The following is a 23,267-nucleotide window of genomic DNA, read 5'->3' as shown; positions in this document are numbered from 1 at the left end:
TATGTGAAGGAGAAAATAGGTCAATCTCAGGTCAATCTCGAAAAAATCGAGTGTGACTCTACCCTCCTGACTTTCCTTTATATTAACCCATTTCTGTTCTGGATTTTTATGCAGTCTTCATCGAGAGATTCTTTCCTAATTGAAACATTTATTGAGATTTGGCTTAAAATAAACGAATTGCTTGTCAGAATTGCAATTGAGATTTTTATGTGCAGAAGAGATCCATAGGCAATTTAGGAAACCTTCTACTAAATTACGTGAATATCTTTTAAAAAAAATATAATCTACTGAATAAATATTAGTTTTACCTAGTCTCTTATATATCTGAACATTTGTGTCTACCTGTACCGAAAGCAATTTTAAGTAATTTTTTAGCTTTAGTTATTATACCTTTGGCTTGTTGAAGTCATAATCTTATCTGTGATTTTTTATGATTGTAACCATCATTGCCAAAACACATCCTTAAATATATTTTAAAGCAATATATTGCTTGCAGGATTGGTAAAACTTTAAGTATAAGTAAAACGCAAGTATTTTTTATTGAGTGCCATGTAGTGAATTGCAAATAAAATTCTTCATGAAAACTGCCTTCAAATGAAATATTCTACTCTAGTGTCAAGTAACGCAAAATCAAATAAACATTTGTATGACAATGGTAAATGAAGAATCATGAGCTTTGTTAAATATACTAATAACTTTAGCAGGAAACTGTCATTATAACATAATCATAAGTGTTTATATAATTAACACATCAACGTACACATACATACTGTTATGTGTAGTAATCTTTACGAAGAAGAAGACCAAGACGAAGAAGAAGGAAAAGAAGACGAAGAAGAAGAAGAGGAAGAAGAAGAAGAGGAAGAAGAAATAGTTTATTTTGGTAACTTATACATTTGCAGTGTCTCGTTCCTTACAATAATTACCAATATTAAAATTGTGTGGTCACATGACATAAGCAAAGAAAAAAAGACAATGATAAGGTCATAAAAGGTTTTTACTAATGACATTTTAGATGATTAGTTTTAAACGGAGAACCGACAGTTGCAAATAAAGGGGAAAAAAGAACATCATTATCATTCATAGAAAAAAATAGTTCCAAAAAACCACCCCAAAAAACACGAAAAACAAAAACGATGTGTAAACATAACGGCTTCAAAAATATAGTATTACATGTATATTTTAAACAAAAAGGGTAATAGGTTGTGCCAATTTACATTGAAAAATGCGTTATGCATTAACAACTGATTGTAATTTATAGTGACATGGGGAGCTGGACTTCACAATATCAAAGTGGTTTTCTTTATTATTGTCAGAGTAGCATCATATGAAGGCCAGCTTTTTTTCTTAGTCAACATATTAGATTCTTGTTTCTTATTTTCTGTGCTTATGTAAAATAGAGAAAAACACAATCACTAAACAAAGTCCAGCACGGCAAAATTGAAAATGTTGCAGGCTAAAACCTACTGTGATAATATAGCCGCAAATGTCATGTGCTCTGAAACTTGTGAGCATATATTGCCATTCGTTTATAAATACTCTTAATTATAAACTTATATTTAGAAATCCCAACCTTAATTCGAAGTTACGATTTTATCATCTTTTATTCTTATTAGGATATCCTTGTAACAATATATCACTTGGACCGGGACCATTGTAATAATTGATAATAATTATTATTGAATATCTTTTTTTTAAAAATCTTTTCCACTGAATAAATATTAGTTTTACCTAGTCTCATATATCTGAACATTTGTGTCTACCTGTACCGGAAGCAATTTTAAGTAAATTTTTAGCTTTAGTTATAATACCTTTGGCTTGTTGAAGTCATAATCTTATCTGTGATTTTTTAATGATTGTAACCATCATTGCCAAAACACATCCTTAAATATATCTTAAAGCAATATACTTGCAGGATTGGTAAACTAACTTACCAAAGCGCTTAACTTGCCAAATTTAACGTACAGTAGTTCTTTCTGCGACCAGATGTTCTGCTCGCAACCGTTTAATGGATGTAATTAGAATGTAAGTGGCTAGAATATCGCATGAGGTATAAACCTTATTTGAAAGCAAAAATCTTTAGTATATATTCTTAGTTTAAAGGGGTATAATCCTAATAATATTGTTTTCAGAATATTTCTCCTTATCTAACAATTGTTCTGGATCAGTGAATCCCAAAACTAAGCATCTTAAACAGTTACGGTTGATCAAACGTCGATTCTTTTCATTTTTTTCATTTGTTTTTATCATTTAACTTTCTAAATGTTACATAAACGCTTCCGAAAACAAAACCAGAACACTTTTACAATTACTAAGAAGAAAACGTTTAACAGATTTAAGAGTTTCTAGGGATTTGTTTATATGACGAATAAATGTTTCGTGTAAGCGGAAATATGTTTTACTCGTTTAAACATATATAAATAGTAGGACATATTAACATATTAATATAATAGCAAATTTTATAACCAATCATTAAAAAGGCGTTAACATTTGAAAAAAGAACAAAACAGCAATAAATCGTATATAATATAAATTACAGCTGTTAGCATTCATATAAACAACCTTGATTTTAGTATTGTATGAAACATCATATTATGTCATTGTTGCTGTTTGCTGAATGATACGTAAACATTATGGTTAATTTTGATTTGAATTCACATGAAAAACACCGATTGGTTGCACTACTGTTCGCACAATAATGTTGACAAAAAGAACGCTTGTTTAATAACGAATTTTTAAAAAATCGTCTGCTGAATTTTATTAGGTTTTTACATTCATTTGTCTGGATACTCAACGACACATGGGTACAAGTAAAAGAATTACACTCTTAGACATTAAGCAGATGTGCCTACAATTTGCATGTTGGCCTATATTGTGCCATGTACTGGAAGAAGAAGAAAAAATGGTTGTTTATATATACCAAAAAGTATAAATTGCATTATTATAACATTAAAATTGGATACACTAAATTTTAAACTAACTGCTCTGCTCTGTGCGTTATTGTCAATAAAGCATGTTACTGACATATAACAATTTAGAAACATCAAAGACAAAATCACCGTACCATGCGATTATCTACAATGAGAAAGAATGTGCTGCTCCTGTTCACATTTTTGTTAAATATGATGCCGAGTGAATATTGCAGATTAAATTACCAATACTGCAACTGGTTTTCATAAAGGCCCATTATGCCTCAGTAATGATTTTATTCTCATTTCTTAATTCTTTTAATTTTTTTGCTGCATTTTATATATTTTGCAGAAAATTATTAATTGGCCAATTATTTGAACCATCGTTGCTTCTGATGCTTTTTAGCAATTATATGGTTATTGCCCCTCGGCCGGAGCTATTCGTCTTTACTATTTTTTTGTTCATAGACGCGATTTTTATCAATTAATCCCTTCGATTTACAGATAAAAATAAGTTCGGACGATAGAATTCCTTCCGATTTCTATTATGTAAAGTCAAATATGGACCTTGTTAGTGTTTACAGTTTTATGTAAATTAGCTAACTTGTTATCCAATTGCTACACTGAGATAATACATAGTCACTGGTTGACCTGGTTTGCACAAAAGAACACATGGTTATGTTTGTGATACTGTTTGTTAGCAGTTGACCTAGCAGTGAATGGAAAAGGTGTGGCTAAATGTTCCGCTACGAAAAACCGGAAAGGTCCATTGGTTTCCTCTTCGGTGTTTAGCAGCTTGTCATATTAATGAATAAGAACGGGAACAAATTTCACGCCTCATCCACTGGGAAGGCAGTTTAGAAGACAAAACAAAAATAAACTTAAAGCCAGTAATTTATATGTCTTTCATTTGTATTTTCTACAGGAAATTACTAATCATTTTGTTGTACACTGTGGGTTGTGTATTGCTGTACATGAATTCGAAAGCTATAAATAGATGACCGTCCGAAAAAATATTTCTAGAAGTAGATTTAGTTTTGCGAAACGGACATTCGCGCCTGTATCTCTGCCGCCTCTACGCCGTCACAGAATCAACACGTTCGCACTCGAGGGCGAGAGCAATGCAGGCAAGACATTCTGGATGACGGGAGATGTACCTTACCAGGAGAATACCAGAGGTATTATCAACTCAAAGAATTTCCATTTGATCCACCTTACAAACTTACAGAAATTGACATAATTGTTTTCTGGGGTTTCACGTCGTTTTTTTTACACATTTGTGGTCATAACTTTGCGATTAAAGAACCAAACCGGCTTGCCTGGATAACTCACTAGTAATTCTATTTTTCCACAAGATACCGACTTATGAATGAAAGTGAGAGAGAAAGTTTGTTTACTTTACTATAGTATGCAATTAGTGTACGATTAATTACATGCATCTTTAATTATGCCGCTGTATTTGTCGATGATACACTGAATAGTGAAACCAATTATTTATGTTTGTACAATTTTAGCTTCTAGACCATAACCATAAAGATACAATTGAATTGACATCCTGAAAAGAAACGCGATCAATCATCATAATTAGTTCTAGAGATATAACTCACTACGTCTGTTTACAAAAACTAATTACATTTCGAGTCGTGGGGCAGCGAAACATTTCTATAAATGTACAGGATATTTTCTAAAACTATACTTCACCAAAAAATGTTGTAAAATTAACACCTCTGACTTTCATTTACTTCATTCACCTGTCTTTTTGTCATTTTTTTGTCTAACTTCAAGTAGATAACTTTTACAAATATAGTTTAAATTAAAAATAAATAATGCTTTGTATAAACTTAATAACCGTTTAAGCTTTAGGGGTATAGTTGATTCTGCTTTCATGATTATATCCATTATCAAAGATATACATACTCAAATTTTCAATAAATCCATCTCAGATATCTTGAATCTTTTAGGTTCAGTTCGAACAACACAATCAAAATGTATAAAGTTATATGTAATAAGAATATGTTATAAAAATTTTAAAAAGTGAAATTATGTTGGTTCTATCATGTTATGGTTGATTCTTGAAAAGTTGTAAAATAGAAAGTCTATGTTATTCAGCACACATGAATATTTAAAAGTAACAATCAATTTTAATGGAATTCAAATTTTATCAAGATATATACTATATGTAGACATCATCGATCAACTTTTGCCAAAACAAATAGGTGTATTTGTATTGAAAAAAGGATATTCAATGTTTCCCCATTTATTAATAAAATATATATGTAGATGTTTTAACAGTGATTTTAAGCACTTTTGTTGTCTCAAAACACGCAAAAAGAGTAAATACTTGGTCCAAAAATACAAGTGGTTTAATGTTATAACATTTATCATGGTTCAGAACTACTTATATTGCTTTTAAAAATTGTCATTGTAAAAAATAATTGCAAAAATTGTTTTTCTTTGATACAAAATCTGTTGAAGAAGCAACGTGCCGTCCATAGCACACTAAAAGGCGCGGTACTTTACCTCTTATCGTCATATCCAGTAGTGGACCGTGAATATTTCATGCCTTTACCCATTTTTAAAGGTAAACTAAACTAAAATTTGATATTAGAAACTATTGGTGATTGGTACACAGTCTATTTGTGAATATAAAACATGTTCTGAATTCACTCAAAGTAGATATATTATGTTGAAAATTCTACACACTATAGGTAGTCGGAATATAAGCAGCAGTGTCATACTTGTCGCGTAATGGGTAACGCAGCTTCCCATGCATAGTTTATTCAATTAGACAATTATTTCATAGATTGCAACACACATCTGTGATTAGAATATTTTACTCGAGGATGAGTATAGTATATATTTAACAGAAAAACAAATTAAATAGTTTAAATTGAAAAAAAAAATAAAAAAAAATTGCCATATACATTACACATATTAAATTAATGTAATTAGGAAAGTTTTATCGTTAACTTGTAAAAAGAACAATAGCAAGCACTAATAATACTGATAAACAACAACTGTTTATTTAAAACTGTAACAGCATTCAATTGAAGCAATAAACTAGTTTTTAGATATCAAGTTCAATTATGAATTGCACGATTATTTATGTGAATTTATTTGAAAAGAAACAATTTTTATTAGTATTAATATATATATATATATATATATATATATATATATATATATATATACAGCATTTTATTTATTTGCATAATCAGGCCTCCGGCCCATACACATATATATATACAGCATTATAATTTACATCTAAATATGAAGCATGAAGTCAAGGATTAACAATGACAAATTTCAGTTTATAATACCAATCTAACATAATATATATTGATATAAAAACACATAAATTCCTCTCAATAGGCTTACAATATCATCTGTTATTTAATAATGCTTGATACTTAAACAGAATCGAACTTTGCTTATAATGTATAATATCTAATGAACATTTGTACGCCTCCATAGAATATAAGAAATACATAACCTGCAATGAGAGAACATGATAAACCAAATGGAAAATCAAAACACTGACAGAAAGTCTTCTCTTTTTTTAAAAGAGTAATTAATAAACATGGCTAAATTTCTTATAACATTTGTACTGTCACATGACATCAGCCTGTAATATGTATCCAAAGTAGGATTATTAATAAACATTGATGGTATGAATTTTCCCCTGATTTCAGAATAAAGAGGACATATAAGAACAAAATGAAACTCATCCTCGATAACGGTTTCACAATAAGGACAGAAACGGAAGTCTCTTGGAATATTCTTATGTCTACCCTGTTCAATCATTAAATTATGACATGAACTACGAAATTTAGCCATACTAGATCTAAACTTTTCAACATCAAGTATTGCAATATATTTTTCTAGATTATAATTTTGTTTGAAATGTATATAACTATATAATTTACTACTAGATCGGCACCGAGCAGTCCAATTTTGAATATACTGATCTTTCAACTTTTGTACATATTGCTTTTCAAAAAGTTTTTTGTTTATTACTTTTTGTTGTTCCCATGCATATCCAAACCCATTTGAATAAAGATTGTTTTTTACATCTGTTGCCCAATTTGTGTGCCCTACACTATCATAATGAACAAGCATTTCATAGCAAAGTTTTACATACCTATTTCTTGGTAAATCAAGCAAACGTAACCAATACTTAATACAGCGTTTTGCTGAATAAATATGCATTGGGAATCTGCCTAAATCACCTAATATTGCATCATTACATGCATTTGTTTGTACTTTTAAGACTCTTTTACATGCATAATTTTGTACAATTTCTATACACTGTGGTTGTTTCATTCCCCATAATTCTGCCCCATATAGCAGCACAGATGAAACCTTAGAGTCAAATATTTTGAAAAATGTATTTGTAGATAGACATGAAAAACTTTGAAATGAACTAAATATATACATAAGGACTTTTTTGGCCTTAACTGACATAGCTTCAGCCATCTTAAACAAAGATAGCCTATTTGTAAAATAAATTCCAACATAATTAAAGCCATTAACTATCTCTAAATTATTGTTTGCATATGACCATCTCTCTCTTCTTGCCACACATCCACCCTTTTTGAATACAAGAACTTTTGTTTTTGATATATTAACAACTAACTTGCTTTCAATGCAAAATTCATGTAATAAATTTAATTGTCTTTGAAGACCTACAATAGTGACCGAAAGGAGAGCGATGTCATCTGCAAACATTAGAAGAAATATTTCCATAGTATTTGGAAACAGTTGCAAACCTTTTACATTGTTTATTACATAAAAGTGTATACAATTCATTGATAAACATGTCAAAAAGAATCGGACTTAAATTACAGCCTTGCCTTAATCCTATAGGACAGGAGAATACATCAGTACAACCATCATTAGTTCTAACACATGCTTTTACAGAGGTGTAAATAGCCTTTATTGACTTATATAAATGACCTTTAACTCCATGATCCCTTAAAATATCAAATAACTTCCAACGATCCACAGAATCAAAGGCCTTTTGAAAATCAACAAAAGCAACATATACAGTTCTGCCCTTCATATTTAGATACTTATTTACAACTGAATATAAAACGAAAGCATTATCTATTGTTGAATAGCCAGCGCGAAAGCCTGCCTGAGATTCAGTTATTTTATTGAAAGCTTCTACATAAAAAGTAATACGCTTAGTAATAATTGAAATATATATTTTACTAAATACATCTAGCAAGGCTATACCTCTATAATTATTTGGGTCATTTAAAACTTCCTTTCTTATGTATTGGAATAATTATAGATTTGGCCCATAAATCTGGAAATTCACCTTTTGAGAACAATCTGTTAAACAACTTACATATGAATGGTAGTAAAACATTTAAACCATAAACAAAGTGTTGTGGAACAAGAGTGCCACCTGTTGCTTTATGTAAATTTAAAGCTTTTACGCTTTAAATGATTTCATCATATGTAATACAGGAGTTAAAAATAATATTTTCAATTTCATCAAAATTTTCATTTAAGACAGTATCACTTCCTGGACTAATTTCACTGGAACTGGAAGAAGAGAACAATTGGTTAAAATGCTCATACCAGTCATGTAATGATACATTTGGAACTGATTTCGGCCTTTTAGACAAATTTTGCAACTCCCGCCAGAAGATTTTTGGATTATTAATTGAATTTTCCATTTTTGTCAAAATATTTTTATTATAACACAATCTTTTGTTTTTACATAATGATTTGTAGTTCTGTTTACTAAGTAGATAATTGTTTAAGCTGTTAGCACATCGTTTTAATCTGAAATCATTCAATTTCTTTCTACAATATTTCTTGGCCTCTTTACAGTCTCGATCAAACCACTTTTTATCTTTATTAGCAAATTTCCTTTTAATATTATAAAATGATTGACTACTAAGACAAATTGCATTTTGTAATTCAAATAAAATATCATTTACATTAGACTCTTTATCATCTATCAATTTATCAGCTGTATCAAGGCACCCATTTAATACATTTTCAGTTATACACTGCAAATATTCATTACAGTTGTTTTCATTTAGTGAATAATAATAATGAATATAATCATTTCCTTCTTTATCATTTGATATATAATTATCTGTCAGTAGCCAAAGGCTTAACGGTAAATGACTACTTTCTACATTTGTCAAAATTTCAAATTTCTGTACCTTTTCTAAAATATTTTTAGAGACAATAAAATAATCAATTGTGCTACACCCATTTTGATTGACAAATGTGAAATCATCACCCCCAAATCGCCCATTTACAATATAGCATGAATATACTTTGCAAAATTCAATCAACTCTTTTCCAAGTCTATTAATTTTTGTGTCTTGAGAAAGCCTTTGCATGCCAATGTCACCATCAAGAATATCATTATATTCATTCAATTCTGGAATATTTGTATCCCCTAATATATAATCAGCTATACAGCCTGTTCTGGCATTAAAATCTCCATTTATCAGTAACTCATAGTCTAAATAATGATATGTTACTATAAATTCTTCAAGTTGTTGCAAACCAGAGCTAAATATACCAGAATAAAAAGGTGAATTCTCTGGGGGAACATACATACATACATATAAAACATCTTTACTAAGAGAAAAAAGAGACTTTTCAATCAATAGCACCACACCAAACTCAAAAAGTTCACATACACGTTTTATATAAGGTAATAAGTCATTTTTGATGAATACTGAAACACCGCCCATAGGTCTTCCTCCAGCACTTGATCTTTTTGCATTGCAACAAAATAAGGTATAGTCTTGAAATTCAGTTTGTTGATAGTCAGAATCTTGGTCCCATGTTTCTTGTAGTCCAAAAATATCAAAAGATGATAACATATCTTTTATTGTATAGTTACACATTTTAGATTTAAAACTTTCTATGTTCCATGTTAGTAATTTAAGTGATTTACATGAATGTGCTGGGCTTTGACCTCCATCCTATCTCCTACTAAGATTAGGATCATTGCTGCTGATTTGCTGACTTTCAATAACACTAGGTCCTGTCTCCATGATATCTTGATCAGTTGGGCCTATGTCATTTTGATGGTCGACTTGACGAGAAGCTCGCTTGAAAACTCGAGTATTACCAGTGTATTCAGTACAAGATTGAGGCTTGTATGTATGCAATTTCCCATTTCTAAAATAACCTTGCAAACCACCCTGCTTTATCTCCTTCAATTGTTGGCGTTGTATGAATGACAAGTCATTGGAGATGCGAATTCCTCTACTACGCAGGACATCTCTATACTTAAATAACCTGAATTTATCTTCACTATTCGCAAAAGTCGTTATTACCATCCTGGCACTTTCATCGGATTTTCCCCCTATTCGTCTGGCAAACAATATTGTTTCAGAAGTTAGATTAACTTCATCACTTCTAAATACACTAAGAACTTCATCAACTATCAAACCTTTGAGTGATGTGTTATCTTCCTCAATCTCTTTCAGTCCAAAAATTCTCAGTGAACACTTCAGCCTTTCCGATTCAGTTATCATCAGCTGCTTTTCAATATTACTAAGCCTTTGAACATTTTAATGAAAAGGGCGCTATATAAATGTGGTATTTATTATATATATGTTTTACTGTACTTTGTTAAACGATGGTTATATATAATATGGATGTTTAGGGGTCAAGAATGCAGTGATTTTTTTCCAAATTTCAAAACAACCTGTGGCTTTCTGAAGGGGAAAATATAGCGCGTGAAATCAGAAAATTGAAAAATTAAATTCAAACAACTGAGAATGAAATGTTATAAAATTTTCAATTTCAGTTCAATTTACATGCATGGTTCATAGCAGAGGCTATCAATATTTTAGTTGATACAAGTCAAGTACTCTTGTGAAGAATGTGCACAAGGAATTTTAGGGGAAAATATTAGCATTTTAAGGGGGAAAATATACCTATTTTGGGCAAGGGGAAACAGCCTTTATTCGAAAGTAAAATGCAAGGAAAGAAATCACTGGAATTGTTATCAATTATTTGGGTATTGAATTCTTTTCTCTGATATCTCGTACTATAGGCAGGAAGTCATTTTCGTGCTTGTCGAAATCAATGGTAATTTCCGTGCCCTTTCTGTGGCTTTACCATAGCGCCTCATGAATGATTTTGTCTATAGTCTATTCTAATGTATGTGACTTCCAAACTTCTCCAGAATGAAAAAATAAATTAATTTAACATACACATTCTACAGGTACTTGCATTAATAATGTGCCGATTTGCAATGGATCAAGAATTCCGTATTTTTCAACACTTAATTAATGATGTAATCGTTATTTTTTCCACATAGATTTAATATTTTTGGCAACATGTGGCACAAGTTGAAAATTGCAAATGTGCAACATTCCTGTAAAGTTTCATGACTCTTGGTCAAATACATTTTGAGCTACGTGCGACATATGATGAACAATGCAAATTTTTACAAAGTCAAGGGCAATCACTCTACAAATACTGAATAAATCCACATGAAAATACACAGACACACAAAACCCAAGGTGCACAACTACACATGCTGACTAACATGACTCTAGGTCAAATACTTTTTAAGCTACGTGAGACACAACATGAGAGCGGACGGACGGACGTGCCAACATTTGATGTTTCAGTGCTTTTTTCTTTGATCTTTATGTCTTTTTTCGACATAAAGAAGTAAAATTACCACATAAACCAGTCGATTTATGGGAATTAACTTCTTTTTTTTAACTGAGATTATGGACAGAATGAAGCTCTAGGCCATTGGATGATTTTCCGGAAGGAAGGACAGACAAGGGTAAATCTTAATACCCCCCCCCCCTTAGTGGGGGCACAAAATTAAAAAAGTATCAAGTAAAATAGTAAGATTATACTATTGCGGCAGTGATCATGAACCTTTCTATGTGACATTTCAGGTTTATAATAGCTTAAAAATCTGAAAAAGTGTGATCTCTCGGAAGCATTAAAAGTCATCTTAAAACATATAAATGTAATACAAATTTTATTAAGGTATACAGTTTTACAATTGTTCAATGTATCAATAGTGATGCAGAAATGAGGTTACTGTATCTTAAATGTTTGAGAATTAATGCATAGCACCAAAATAGTTTAAATCACAACCACGTTCTTTAATATCATTCACATGTTGCTACATAAAGGTGGTTAAATATAGAACTATAATATACGTTAACAACGAAAATGCTCGTACACAAACGGAACAAGACACTTCTTTATAATGTTTCTGTTTATCTCGAGTATTATCCATGGTAGTTTGAGCAGACCAAGCGGCTGAAGCTGTGGAAGGCGATGTTGTGTATATTGATATTTCATCCATGGGATGACGTAATGTACATTGGTAACTATTAATCTCAAATACGCTACTTATAGTATGATTTAAAAGTTTGAAATACACATCTGCCGCTGACATAGAACAGCCAAGAGCTGTTGCCGTGTAAACACAAAGAGCATATTTTCTTGACGCACTGAAAAGTTAAAAAAAGATACATAATGATAACGTTTATGCTTAACTCCCTTGTTCACCGTTTGATTACTAGTATAAGACATTGCTGTATTTTCCACAGAATGTTCTTTGAGGTGTACTGTATAATTGAACAACAGTTTATAAGCCAAAAACTTTGCAACTACTCGAAATGTATTTCATTTCCAAATCAAATAGTCATGAACGGATTCGTTACTTTGTTACTATACTAAATATGAAAGAAAATATCAAGAGAGAAAAGCTACATTCACAAAACACAGTCCCAAAAGTACTCAGCTACACAGGTCTGTCAATGTAGCACCCAGCAGCGCAACGAATAAAGGTACAAGGGTAGAGACAAGACAGGGCATTTGAACATAATTTGCTTTCAACTGTAGATTGAAGATATTTTATACATGCCAAAAGTAAGAAAATGAGGATTAAGTAATTAAACGTTATTTAAACAGAGTATCACATTAAAGTGAAAAAATGACAGACAATTTCAAGTGTTCATATATTGGCCTTTTGTTTTAAATGATAGTATAAAGACATAAATATATAACAAGATTGAAAACCTGCAAAGAATGTACGTGTATGCTGAAACTGACTGATCCATTTTTTTAACTGTAGCGAGTTCTTTGTCTTTACACGATTGATATGATGATTTTAGTCTGTCGTAGCAGTTTCTGTTTGACAAATAGCCTGAAATATATTGATCAAACAAGTATTTTAAACCTTTAAAGATAATTGGCATTGTGACTTTCCTGTCAAATATATTGTTTGTTTAATAGCTAAGTAAGTAACAATCGTATAAGTATTCCTTATTTATGCTGTCAATTTGTTAACGTTTCTGTTAATGTAACTTCTAATTGACAAGCCCGTGTGCCCCGTTCTGTTTGGTGTCCTGCTAGGCTCCTTGCAGGTGGTCTTTTGTTGGGGGCTGCGTTCATTGAATGCTTCCATTCCTTGTTGATCTTGTTTTTCATATTTTCTTATTGAACTGGCCGTTTGTTGATCTTGTAATAAATCTTGACACAATTCATTGTATATTATATGAAAAGGAAAGATCAACTAGGCAGTGCAACAGTCACATAACTCACACATAATCAGCCTCACTGGATCACAGGTAAAGAACCCAGCAGGGCATTAAACAAAAAGTAGGATGCAACGGGCGGGGCGGGATGTATCAGTTAAAGGAAATAACATCTCTCATTTTCATTATCAAAAATTTAAGCAAAATTCAAAATTCAGTAAAGGTGTTTAAATAAATTATCTTGAAGTTGAAGAAGCTAAAAAATAATAATAAAATAAAGTAAAATAAGATAAACACAAAGCTGAAAAACGAGCAACTTTAAACATCTTCTTTGGAATAGATTAACACCTTTGGGTATAAATAAAATAAAATTTCGACTTTCAACATCAATACCATTTGAATAAATGTTTGCTTCGGATGAACAGACCAATAATATAATAATACTCAGGTATCTCCTTTCAATTACTGATTATATAAAAAGGAGGAATAAACGCCTCAGTAATTTTGAGTTGGAAAAATATAACTTTTCCTTAATTTTATCATTATCACATAAACATTGTTTTGGCGGGCACAAAAATATATGTTACTTAACATTACGTTCAACTTTGTTTAAGCATTTTCTTTTATTTAAGACGTCAACATATTACTTAAAATATTGACATTAAGTGGTACCACTATTTCTCATCTATTTTATCAAATTCGATACGCAATGCATTTGTAATTTTCTTGCCCGACAGTCTGCAAATTTTTGATTTTGTTTTTTTGTTTAATTTGTTTCCACTTGCAATATCGTCTACGTCATTTGTTTACACCGAAAATAAGAACACCAGATGTGTCACGAGAGCTGCCAGCAGTTAAATCTAGCTTGATCTGGCGCAGTTATTTTGATAACTTTTATTATACACAGATGTAGTTATAAGGAGCAAATTAAATTATGCCGCCCAACAGAAGTCTCTTGCTTGTAAGATATTAAGCGTGTCAAATCTAATTAGGACAACTTACCATTGAACAAGTCTTTACAAATTAATCCCAGAGTAATGTCATATGTTTGTATTTGTGACACCGTCTGTGTGTTGCATGTAGGTAAAAACGGCTTTGAACAATTAATGTAGTCGGTGTACCAACTAGAAAAGAAAAAGAACGGTACAATATTAATATTTCAACTAAACTAAAATGCATACCATTTACGCACGTAAAAGTACAGTTCGATGTTTGTTAAATAGTCTGATATTCGTATTTCGGTTCGATTTGAAACTTTAACGGGGTATAACGGTATAATTATTTAAGGTACGGTAAGCCTAAGAAGTGAAGACAATTCTTCATTGCAAAAAATAAATATATTTTATAACTTTTTAATGATTGATAAATGATTAAGAGCATGCTTGATGTTTATCGTCAGAAGAACGTAGTGCTGAATGTGAACAGAACATAACATAACAGAACGACACTTTGTTAACTCTATTTACATGTTGCATCACAAAAGAATACAATGCATAGTTTATTAATATATAATAAGTGACATGGCAACTGATCATCTTAAAACTCACTATCAATATTTTTATTATTTAGACATCATGTTATTAAAACGTATCAAAATGTAAACAATGTTGTTGTTCGACTTCCATACAAAATGTTATCCCTATAACTTTACTTTTTATCAGATAGAATAAGAAGCAACAATAGAATGGTTTGTAAGTTACATTTTTGAAACATTTTTGAAACTGTAACTACATTTGAAATAAAAAAAACGCTTGAAAACAATAGGAATGGGCGCTAAATATGCCTTTAAGTTTATAACAAGGCAGGATAGCATTCAATCAACGCAACCCATTTTGTTATTTGAAATATATATTTTACGTGTATCTGATTAAAAACGTGTAAAGTATGAGTTGACTTTATTTGTAAGGGGCAAAAAATATTCTCATCATATTAGAAAACGATACTTACTTGCATACATTTCTCAGAGTTGTTTCGTTGTAATCAGGGACATATTTTTCAGATGGGGTAATGGCGGCACTAATAGCTTGTAGTTGAATGAATGGGAATGAGCAAGCCTGTCTATGTGTTTCCGAACATTGGGACGTCACGAAACGTAAAAATGTTGCTAAAAATTTAAAAATTTATATCAGAAAAACATTATTTTTAATAATGTTTTAAAAGGTCTTTGATAATTTGCATTAAAATTTATTAATTAATGAATATTAGAACTTCAAACACAGATTTTAAAACATATTGATATTATTTAATCATTAATTTTATGAACAGTCAATGTAAAAAACTATTTTTTAATTTTAATTTATTACGAAATGATTTGGAAATTTTTTTTTTTTTTTTTTTTTTTTTTTTTTTTTTTTTTTTTTGTGATTTGTAGGTACTATTTTTTTGTATGTTTTTTAAGAATGAAATATATCAAGGGCCATGTAGTATAATATCAATAAAAAAATGTAAATTATCTTCAAATAAAAGCACCAATTTAGCTTTTTATGTGGTTATGTTTAAATTGGTAAATTTTAAAAAGTATATTTATATGCATAGGGAAAACAAAACATTGATTTCTGGTTCGATAACCAAAAAGACAATTCAAAAAATTAATTTTTTTTTTCGGGGCCCCTTTTTATTTGAATAGAAAAAAATTTCTTTGAGTGTTTTTGGATTTACTAAAAAAATATTTTATTGTCATAAATTAAAAATTGGATCATTTTTTTTTTGGTAAAATACGCCGAATTAGAAAAAACAAAAACAAAAAAAGCTCCCTTTCAAATTTTTAAAACAAAAATAAATCCTTTTTTCCTTTATCAAAAAATGGTAAATACACGATACTAAAAAGGGGAAAAATTATTTTTCCATTAAAAGGTAGGAAGGGTTTTTTTTTTTTAAAAGCCGTATTAAAGGAAAAGAAAAAATTCTTTTTAATTATAACATTTTTTCCTTTAGCCTACTTTTATTTGGTTTTTATATTTAATAAAAAATAAGAAATTTTTTAGGGTTTTAAAATTGAAGGTGTTCTGATTGTCGTATACATGTTCGATATTTCGTGTTTGATGTATTATTGGCAGACAGTTTTGCGACATAGGTGAGTAATGAAAATTATCAAGATCTCACTGAAAAAAAATGTTTCTTCCAAATTAAAATACTAATCGTTCACACTTTTGCTCTTGCAGTAGATTATACTTTTGGCATAACAAATATATCCATTAATTACAGTGACTATCGACTATGCCCTAAGTGTTTTATAATAAATGTTTCTCAAAAAGAAGTTTACGTGCATTGACCATAATCTGGCAACAGAAAAACGAGAAAGTACACCTTAAAGAAATATAACAACAGTTCTAAGACATTGACATATAGCAGATGTGTCTTGAGTGCACTTTAAGGATTGTAATGAATATTCTACCTTATTAGACTAACTCTGCTAGTTATAAAAAAACAAGTGGTATATCTTATAGTGTCTGAAACGTTTGTTTGTATAGCGTGGCATGAGAAGAGCAGCCATTGTATTGTTTTCGTCATTTAAACCTTTTCCCATTTTTCCCATCACATTGTTTCATTTAAATTTCTAAAGAAAGCGTTTTGCTCGAAAGCAATGTATAAAAAAACGTATTACTTATTTAATCGAATTGTCATGCAAAAAGTATAACTTCAATAAATCGAGTCTATCATGACCCCCCTCCCCCATATTTGTCACTTTAAATCTAAACATTTGAAGTTTTGGACGATGACTAGAAAAACAAAATAGAAAAAAGGAAAAAATACGGGCTGAAGCATAGTTTCAGTTGCATAACCTTCACAAGGGATGATTTTCATAACGCTATAATGATCCACGTGTATTCATTTTTCTTTATCACACTTTTGTATCATGACATCTGGTTAATTTGAGATTTCCTTTTCTATTTTCTAAAACGTTCATAAAAGCTGTCAGGAATTAATCAAGATTCATAACCAAAGGGGACAATTTGCTCTTGATGTGTTGCTATCTGGTAGTGTTTTGTAATTATACAATTTGAATTGTTTAGTTGCAATAGAAGGAGTGCTTTCAAACTTAATCATAAATGTATTAAATATTTAAAATACAAAAAGTATTGATAGTTTAATTAATAAATATTATATTTTCCAATAATTGGCACATGCGTATAAACCGTCCAAAGAAATTTTTTAAAGTTTAGATAGAGTTAAGCATTATTTTATTATCGAACCCAGCAGAAAAAAATCACAAAAATGATAAAGCAAACGTTTAAATTTAATTTATTACCAAAACCAGCATACTTAAATAAATTTCTAATTACAGTCAATGAATTACAATCAGTAAATGATATTTCATGCATCTAATACATAAAAAAGGCGACTTACCCATCATAATGAAATTCTGAGCATATATATCCTTCCATTTTATACGACGCATTTTACAAAGTATCAATAATACAACTTAGGTTTTATTCGATAGAAAACATATATACCACTTGACGCGGAATGTGTGACACTTACAGTCATTGACTTTTCTTTATTGTCACTTGACGTTTACTCTTTTGAAACAATATTGTCCCTACTACACATTCCATTTCACAAGGAATTTAATCGTTTGTAAAATCACTACATATTTTTCCACTGTTATGATTATTTCACATTAAATACTGTGCAGCAGTTAGTTTTAAGTAATCCCAATCTTTGTACGATAGAGAGGCGAACGTTGCACTTTGCGCTTATAGTTTATTTGCTTTATTTCCTATATAATTTCAAGTTAAGTGGCACAAGCTGAACTTTGCTCTTCGTGTATGTTTCGCTTAATATCGTCGATGAATATATATGGTTCTATATATGGTTCCTACACAAAATTTATGTTGAGATGTTCATAAATTGCCCGTCGCATCAAACACCTGCAAGACAGAAAATGTTAAAACATTAATAAAAAATGTGTATTTCAAACATAATTACAAAAAAATATTCATTCCGTAAAAACCGCTGTAGAGCTAAAGTACCATAGCTACAGTTTTGGATTTGATCGTATGTTCGACTAAAATATACTTTTTACGGCATGTGTTTATATGCAGTTTGTATAGGTGAAGGATTAGGGTCTCAGAGAGGATGACCTTAAGATTCTGTCTTGGAATGTTAATGGATTAACCCGAGGTAAACGTGGATATGACGATTTTGTGAAAATTATTTCAGATAACGATATTGTGTTTTTTATGAATTTGGACAAATAACTACAGAACATTGAATTTTCGTTATCAAATTCTTTCTAAAAAAATTTTCAACACCGAAATGCAAAGAGATGTAGCGGGGGTTTTTTTTTATTATAAAGACCATTATCAGGTGGTATTGAACTTGTAAGAAATCATTAACTAAAATTTTGGCTAAGATTAGTAAAAATTTTTTCCTTGCAATATGTAAAATATTGGGCGTTTTTGGGGGGAGAAGACTCCCCGCATAAAGTTGTAATTTGATTATTTGGCTTGTTAGAAAATGATTTAAATTTTTTTTAAAATGGTTCCCGAAATTTTTTTGGGAGATTTTTTATTTGATTTTGGATAAAAAGTGTTTTAGTATTTGAAAAAAAAATGCTATATGTCGAGATTATTTTCCCGATATACCTTAGCTGGGGCCCTTTTTAGATAATCTTTTAAACGTTAGGGAAAATGCTCATTGCTTTGTAAAGCAGGGTTTTAGCAAGTTAAGGGAAATTTATGTAGACACAATATTGGTAATTTCACTTTTGAAATCAAAAAGGGGGCATTTTATAGATTATTTGTTGAAAAAAGAATGTAATTTTTCTGTAATTTTAAATTTTGTAGCATAAAGAAGGGGGTGATATGCCCCCATTATATTTTTTTTATCATGTAAAAAAGCTTTAAACGTTCTCGTAAAGAAGACAAATTAGGGATTAAATGGAATCCCCGGTGTGAGTGATTTTTCGCTCGGTATAATTCCGGGTTCCCTGATTTAAATGATTAAAAATATATTGAATTAAGCAAAGGTCGTAAATAAATATCAGTTAATAGTTTACAAGCATTTTAGAAATTTGCCGATCTTATTTTCCTTTTTTAAACAAAAAGTAACTTTTTGTGATACCCCCTTGGGGGAAAAATAATATTGGTTTGATTTTGAATTCAAAATGCAAAAACTTGTTATTTAGTTCTTTGCAAGTTTTTAATAGTTTTAAATCTCGCAAAATGGGGAATTTTTTGTTTGTAAAAAAGAAAAAAAATTTTTTCCGCAAAAGAAAAGAAATTTTGAAAAAAAAAAGAAAGAGTTTTGAGAAATTTAAAAGTTGTAACCCAAAAACTTTTTTGGGAATTTTTTAAAAAAAACAAAATGTTAAAGGAGAAAATAATTTTTCTTTAGTGATTTTTTTTGGTTTTTTTCAAACTTAGAAACCTTTTTTTTCATGAAAAAATCTTTTTTGTTCCCATAACTTTTGACGATATTGACTCCCCTTCGCAGATTAATTGTCTTCAGTTGGGGAAAGTCTTTTTGTTAAGCCTTAAAGGGATGGCCATGGGTATGACTTTTTTATGAATGAATATTTTTGGAGAGTATGATATTTTGCTAGTCATTTTTTTTTTAACGCGGTGTTTAAAAAATTTTTGTAATTGCATTTTATAGTCTAATTTTCAGTTTTAGCATTTTCACCGCTTTACAGCTATTACCCCGGGTATGGGGCTACGGGTATCTATCTATCAACTCCTGGGAGTTTTTTAATCCGCTTAGTGCACCCCGACATTTTTGGCGCAAGGGTTTTAAAACCACCCTCCAGGGACCCTTTACACCTGGGGGAAGTAGCAAACCGTAAATTTTCTCAAAAAATTAGCAGTGCCCCTAGTGGGTTCGAACCCGGGACCCCTCCCCCAAGCGCGCTCCTACCACTGGGCTACTGTCCCACTAAAAACTGTTTAAATTTGGGGATTTACCGGGAAAAAAGGGACGAAGGTTGATTAACCTTGTTTAAAAAGGGGGAACAGGGGAAAATTAAAAAATTTACCGTGGCATAACCTTAGTTGTTGCCCTTTAAAAATTTATGGATACTTTAAAAAAGAATTTTTTTTCTTTTTGGGAATAAATTTTATCCCCGCCAGTTCGGTTTTTTAAAAGGCCGTTTTAACGAGATCTGTTTTTTTTTTAATTTATTACCCAAAATTTCCTAAATGGGAAAAAACGATTATACGCAGCTTTTATAATCTTTTAAAAAGTTTTTTTATATAAAAATTTTATGGTTAACTTTATAGACAGGGGATACAACAAATTTCTTTTAAAAATTAAAAAATTAATAAATTTTGGAAAAAATGTAATTCATATTTCTCATTTCTGTTTGCCTTCTTACTCAAGGGGGGGTAAAGTCCCTCTACTTTTTGCAATGTTTGTTTCTAAATTACAAATGCCCGAAAGCCCCGTTAATTATAACGCATATTTTAATTTTTGTTTGTTTTTCAATGATATGGTCATTTTAGGGAAAAACTCCCCGCGGAATTGCAAAACAGTTTTGATTTTTTACACACATTGTGAACCTGGGGGGGAGGTAAACGCGGAGAAAAAAAAAATTAGGGGTTTTTTGAAACGCAGAGTTTTTTTACCTAACGAGAGTTGGGCCCACAAAGGCCCTAACATTTAAAAAGAAATGATTTTAATTTGGAACGGGTTTTACACCTTTTTTTAAAAACAGGTTTTCTGTTTGGAGAGGTTTTTAAATAATAAATTTAAATTAAAACCCTTATTGTTATGTCAGTTATTTTACGCATTTTGGTGGGATATTAAAAATTCACAAACTATGGGTTAACAAAAAACAAAGGAATTGAAAAAATCCACTTTTTTTTGCAAAAAGTATTTTTAAAAGTTTGAATTCAACCCCAAGTGCTGGGTTTTCCCGGGGTTAAAAATTTTTTAAAAAAAATTTTTAAAAAATTTGGGGAAATAACTCAGAAAAAATTTTTTTCAAAAATTCCTTTTTATAATTTATTAAAGGGCGTAAAATGGGTTTCAAACGTTAAAAATTTTTCTAAGTGAAAAGGATTTGCAGTGTTTTACCTAATCGGTTTTTAAAAAATTTTTATTTTTTAAAAAAATTTGATTTTTCAAAAATTGGGGAACCCTAAATAGTGCAGTGCTTGAAAATTTTAAAATATTAAGCAAAAGCTAAGGTTTAAAATTTTTTGGATATTTTACCTTTTAATCTAAGAATTATTTTACAAAAAATCGTTTATCAGCACCTCACTTAGGATACAGACCCGGGCGTTATTTAAAAAATAGAATACCTGAAATGAAAGAATTTTTTCAAACAATTGTTTGACTTTGAAGATGAAAATTTTACTTTTTTTTTAAAACCCATGTTATGAAAAATTAAGGAAAAAAAATTAAAAAAAAACTTTTTTTTAAAGGCCCAGTGTGTTTAAAAAGATGCAGCTGCTAAAAAAAAAAATTTTTCTTATAAAAATCTAGCAAAAAATTTTTTACCCACAACGTAGCTTTTTACTATTAATAACGATATTACTACATTTTCATCCCTTTTTATAGTTTTTACAATTTATCTCTCCTTTTTCTTAATTATATCAAATTAATATTACAAAACAAATGTTTTCAGATTTTATCACAAAAATTTCTTTCTCTGTTTTTTAAAAAGGTTTTTCGCCCATGCACATAATTAATTTTTAAATTAATCTTTCATATATTGTTTTATTTTAGATGAAATTTCTTTTTCACAAATCTCAATACTATTCCTGCTTTTTTTTACTTAGTATTATATTTTCAATAATATACTTTTAAGTGTTCTCCTTTTTTTTATTATATATAAAATTTTTTGTTTTTTTCAAATAAAATTCTGTTCTGTTCTGTTTTTGTTCTGTTTAATTTTATTTCATTTATGATAATTTTCCTTTTTAGACGAATTTTACTTGTTTCTTTCAGCAAATTTTTTTTTTTTTTTTTCATTTTACGCCTTTTCCCCCAATATTTTCATCATAAGCAAAATTTAACGGACCCAAATTTTTAATTATATAATTACCCGTTAAATATCTAAAAAATGTAAATTATCCCAAAAAACACGTACTTTGAGAATTGAATTTGATAAAAAAATTTTTAAAAAAAAAAAAACAACCCCCTTCAATCTTTTTTGTAAAATCAAAAAAGTACAATACTTTTTATTTCAAGTAGTATTGGATCCCCAAAGTGTGTTGGTCTGTTTTTAAAAATGGTTAAAAAAGAAACAGTGACAAAAATTAAAATGCCCATTAAAATAAAATTCATTTTTTCAGATTAAATTTTAACTTTTTATAAAAACAAGAAAAATTGGACTAATTTTTAGAAAATTAAATTGTTCTTTAAATTTTTTAACCCAAATTTTTTTTTTCTTCTTTATATAACCACACTTTCAAAATTTTATACAAAAAACCCCAAATTTTTAATAAAATAACAAAGGAAAATCCTTAAATAAACAAATTTTTCGAAACAAAATTGAAGAAATTTTTTTTAAAATTTTTAATTTAAAAAAAAAATTTTTTTAAAATAAAAATCTTTCGAAACTTTTTTTTTCCTTAATTTTATGGGGGGGAAACACTTTTTTTAACAGCAGAATCTAAAAAATAAAAATAAAATTTAAAATTTTTCAGGCTCGTTTGATAAAGCTGTTCAGGAAAAGTGGTTTTTTAAGCAAACCCTACCACCCTACAAGCACCGATTTTTAAGCAGAATTCAAAAATTTAACATGAACAAACTAAATTTTTTGGGAGTTATTTTTTGGTTTTTTTAAATTTGAAGATCCCCTAATAAAATAAAGTTTTGTTTAGCCCAAAAATTAAAAAAGGGGAAAAAAGGAAAAATTTTTTCATGGCGTCATAGATAATGGTCGCGATAAAGAAAAATCAAAAGC

At 29.7% G+C, this 23,267-nt stretch overlaps 1 protein-coding gene across 1 annotated transcript; it reads right to left on the bottom strand.

The window, feature by feature from the left end:
* Positions 1-11,887: 11,887 nt before the first annotated feature.
* On the bottom strand, positions 11,888-18,168 carry LOC132716248 (uncharacterized; the record flags this gene model as incomplete). Its single annotated transcript, XM_060699485.1, is given in 5 exon segments — positions 11,888-12,385; positions 12,957-13,083; positions 14,417-14,538; positions 15,362-15,518; positions 17,762-18,168. Coding segments are annotated over 5 exon segments (792 nt in total). The 3' UTR covers positions 11,888-12,051.
* Positions 18,169-23,267: the final 5,099 nt, after the last annotated feature.

Source organism: Ruditapes philippinarum, unplaced genomic scaffold, assembly GCF_026571515.1.
Source record: "Ruditapes philippinarum isolate M1 unplaced genomic scaffold, ASM2657151v2 ctg18082_1_1_1_1, whole genome shotgun sequence".
In the NCBI taxonomy this organism is placed as follows: domain Eukaryota; kingdom Metazoa; phylum Mollusca; class Bivalvia; order Venerida; family Veneridae; genus Ruditapes; species Ruditapes philippinarum.
This window is presented reverse-complemented; position numbering and strand designations above follow the sequence as displayed.